This window comes from Octodon degus, unplaced genomic scaffold (assembly GCF_000260255.1).
Source record: "Octodon degus isolate 3935 unplaced genomic scaffold, OctDeg1.0 scaffold00007, whole genome shotgun sequence".
In the NCBI taxonomy this organism is placed as follows: domain Eukaryota; kingdom Metazoa; phylum Chordata; class Mammalia; order Rodentia; family Octodontidae; genus Octodon; species Octodon degus.
The window spans coordinates 33742326-33746316 of record NW_004524583.1 but is presented as its reverse complement, the minus strand read 5'-3'; the positions used below and the strand labels follow the sequence as shown (position 1 = coordinate 33746316).

Sequence of the window (3991 nt, the reverse complement as noted above, 5' to 3'; positions counted from 1 at the left end):
GTGTGTGTGTGTGTGTGTGTGTGGCCAGCTCAGCCCACCAGGAGGCAGGGCTGGCTGGCATGTGGTGCTGGGGGATTGAACCGCGGTCCCTGTGCTTTCTTGCTAAGCTTGTTCTAAGTAGGTGCTTTAGACCACTGAGCCATCTCACCAGCCCCTGTGAAGCTAATTTCAAAGACGGTCTGGACCGCAAACTGGCACCTTTTTTTTTCTTTTTGGCAACTTTTTCTTTTTTCTTTTCCTTCCTTTTCTTTTCTTCTGTCTGTCTGTCTGTCTGTCTGTCTGTCTGTCTGTCTGTCTGTCTGTCTTTGTTTGTTTGTTTGTTTGTGGTACCAGGGATTGAGCTCAGGACCTTGCACTTGCTGAGCAAAGTGTTTATTCTACTGAGCTATCCCCCTGGCCCTTTTAAAAAACATTTTTTTTTCTTTTAAAAGTATCTATAACTCAGTCCTCTCTATCACCACCTATGCAATGTTATTTTATCTCACGCCATAATAAATTCTTATTTTGTCCCGTTTTTTTTTTTGTCCAGCTTTTGTACAATGAGTATCATTTTGAAATAATACCTTCACCCCATTTTGTTCCTACTCAGGACTGTCATGTTCAGCATTATTTCTAAAACTCAAACCTAATCCTCCTTCAGAGACTCATAGTTTTGAGCAGTCTTTGGAGTTGGAGTTTGAATTGAGAATTTTTTTTTTTTTCCTGGAGACAGGGTCCTACAATGTAGTTCATTCTGGGCTTGAACTCACTATACAGCACAGGGTGGCCTTGAACTCATGGAGATCCTCCTGCCTCAGCCTCCCAAATGCTGGCATTGTAGGGGTGTACCCGTGCTCCTGCCTAAAGTGATAGTTTTCCAGTCACTCTTTTTATGCTGTTTTCCTTCAACATTTGTGATTGTCATACTTCGTTAGATGTTGCCACACTGCGATAAACTGACTTTGCTTTATACATTTCATGGTCTATTATAGAGAACAGCTGTGTAAATATAATTACGATATAAGATGAATGTTTTCGTAGTACAGTATATACAATTGTATAGTATACGTTGGAGATAAGAGACATATACATTGGGAATCTGTGAAGGTTACCTCAAGTTTTGAGTGACTCAGTACCACTCTGCCTCACCCAGGGTAATTCCTATTCAGGCAGCTTTCGTTTGTCTTAGCAATTGTTGGATGTGTAGCAGCGTCCCTGGCCCTCATCTGCTAGATCCGTGGCATTCTCACCTAAGTCATGATGACAAAAGTGTGTTGGCAAACTGCCAGGTGTGCCCGTGCACATCCACCCCCACTGTTGCTGATCTGGTCTGAAGGGAAAATGGGATGAAGCAGAATAATTCCTTTAAGGAACTTCTGGTTCTCAGTCTAGTGGCCAGTAGCTGTTTCGTGTCTTCATTTGGTTTGTGGCGATTTGATGTAATTTAATTGTTTACCATTTATTTGTATGTTTAGTTCAAATTTCTAGGTTTTTCTGCTTTATATTTAGGGTCTCAGTACAGGTGCCATCCTTTTAGAAGCGACCTTGTTCTTCCTTTCCTGCCAAGAGCTCGGGAAGAGAGGACTTTGATGGGACAGAATTGCACAGGTAGGATCAGAGATCACAGGGACACCTAGTACATACTGTAGCACGTAATGAGAAAAACAGCACAGTTGCCTTATTAAGCTTGATCAGTGCCAGCTGTGCTGTGCTGGAGCCAGGCATTCCCCAGGGCCCTACTTAAGACCAGAACTAAATAATTCAGTGCGTGCATTTAGATCAGAAATTCCTTTTCCAGACTTGAGGTCAGTGCTGGTGATCATGCATAGTCTGTGGTGTCTTGTGAGTAGGGAGTATTTCTTACTCCTAAAGATCAGAGTTCCACTCCATACTGCATTAGTTTGATTTAAGCAAAACTTTGACAAAATCTACAGAAAAGCTATTATTTTTTGCTTTAAAAAAATAGATAAGGTAAGATTGGGCATGGTGGCATGAGCCTGTGGTCCCAGCTCTTGGGTCACTATGAGTCCGATCTAGTAGTGAGACCCAGAACACTATGTAGACTCTTCCCTAAAAATAAAAAAAAATAAAAAAAAGGTAAGATAATAACAAATAGGTAAGGCTTATTTTTACCTAAAGACATTAAGTTTGCTAATTTGAGCCATAGCTGCTTCTGTTTTGTATTCTGAATTATCTCTGGATAACAGCTTGGAGAAGAGCTGGGTGTGGCAGTGCATGCCTGTAATCCCAGCACTTGGGAGGCCGAGGCAGGAGGATTTTGTGAGTTCGAGGCCAGCCTGAACTGCATAGGAAAGCTCTGAAAGAAAAAAAAAAGTTTGGAGAAAAGCTGTAATGTTAGAAGATACAGTCATCAACTGTAGTTGAAAAAATAGCAAATCACAACAACTTAATGAGACAGTATAGCAAAGCCTGCTGTTCAGTCTGTAGGAAGATGTCTGATCTTTGCTCTGTGCAACCAACAAGAGAGGTCCTTCGTATTTTCCCGTGTTCCTGACATCACCTTACCTGTTCCCTGTGCCCTAGGTGGTGTGGATGGTGCTGTCGGTGGTAATGACTCTCTGCAGTCCTTGTTCTCACATTGGGACAACCCGGTATTTTCCCGTTACCCAGAGGTAGGTTTGCAGCAATTTTTATTATTTTAAAATTTGAGCTTCGTTCAGATAGAACCTGTTGTAATTGTGACTGAAATCAGGCATGTTCTCAAGCAGCCTGTCTGGAAGCTTATGCTTAATGTGCAGAGAAGGAGTGAACATTTTAGGCGTTTGGATTGAATATGTACATTGAGTGTGTGGGGAGAGGGTGCCTTTGCCCTGACTCTCGCTTCAGTAAGGTGTTCAGCGTGATGCTAATGAAGCTGCCTGTCAGACCGCGTGGCGACCTCCGCAGCAGCAGCTCAGTCTTGGGCCTGCGCCCTGCTCAGCGCTGCCAGAGTGCTTGCGCGGCAGGGCGGCCCCGCGGAAGCTGGAAGCTGCGCGGCTGCTGCCGAAATGCCTCTCGCAGTCGGGTGTGTGCCAGAGGGAAGTGGGGCCAAAGCAGCGTCACTTCTTGTCAATAATTTTGTTTATAAGCAAAAATTGTTAGGACAAAGTTTAGAGCCTTTTCAATCTTTATGTTCCCCAAATTCAACCCACCTTTACTAGGTTATATGAAAAAATATTTGGAACAATTCTGAGGTCCTTGCTAAAACAGCTTGCAGATGGTAAAATTTAAAACTTAAAAATATGTTTTGCTGGGTCTTTCTAGGTTGCTGTTGATGTACGCAGTGGCCAAGCTGAGAGCTTAGCAGTTAAAATTCACAACATCTTATATCCCTATCGTTTCACCAAAGAAATGATTCACTCAATGCAGGTAAGCTTGACTTTGAAATCTGTGAAACCAAAGCTAGACTTTTTTTTTAAGATTTACTTACTTGGCACAGGGTCTCACTACGCAGCTTGGCATGGGGCAGGCGCAACGTGGTACAAGGCTCAAACCCAGGTCCTTGGGCCAGCAAGATAGCTCAGCAGTCTAAAGCATCTGCTTAGGCAAGTTAATGCAAAGCACAGGGACTGAGGTTTGATCCCAGCACTGCATGCCATGCCAGCCCTGCCCCCAGGGTGGGCTGAGCCAGCCACAAAAACACAACAAAACAAACCCAGGACCTTGTGCTTGCCAGGCAGGTGCCTAGACCACAGAGATGTCTCGCAGGCCTAGACTTACTCTTACGGAATTGGATTTATTTAGCGACAAAGACCACATTAATCAAGGATTGCAGGGTTTTTTGTTTTGTTTTGTTTTTTAACCTGGTGGAATGTTTATCATCTGAAGAAAAAAGAAGGGATTAAGAATAATTGAAGAGGGCTGGAGAGATGGCTCAGTGGTCTAAAGCACCTACTTGGAACAAGCTTGGCAAGGCATCAGGGACCGCGGTTCGATCCCTCAGCACCACATGCCAGCCAGCCCCGCCCCCTGGTGGGCTGAGCTGGCCACACACACACACCACTCTCTCTCT

General features: G+C 44.0%; 1 protein-coding gene across 7 annotated transcripts in view; it reads left to right on the top strand.

The window, feature by feature from the left end:
* Positions 1 to 3991, top strand: part of Mlh3 (mutL homolog 3) — a 46165-nt gene that overhangs the window by 7316 nt on the left and 34858 nt on the right. For 5 of the 7 annotated variants that reach the window (XR_002818582.1, XR_002818583.1, XM_023703691.1 and 2 more), the window contains exons 2-4: positions 1489 to 1587; positions 2524 to 2612; positions 3244 to 3348. Coding sequence is in view for 4 of the 7 variants with exons in the window: in XM_023703691.1 (XP_023559459.1) it covers positions 1489 to 1587; positions 2524 to 2612; positions 3244 to 3348 (293 nt within the window). In the remaining 3 variants the exon portion in view is untranslated. The remainder of the gene's footprint in view (positions 1 to 1488; positions 1588 to 2523; positions 2613 to 3243; positions 3349 to 3991) is intronic. The other 2 variants (XR_002818584.1, XM_004624967.2) reach the window with 2 other exon arrangements.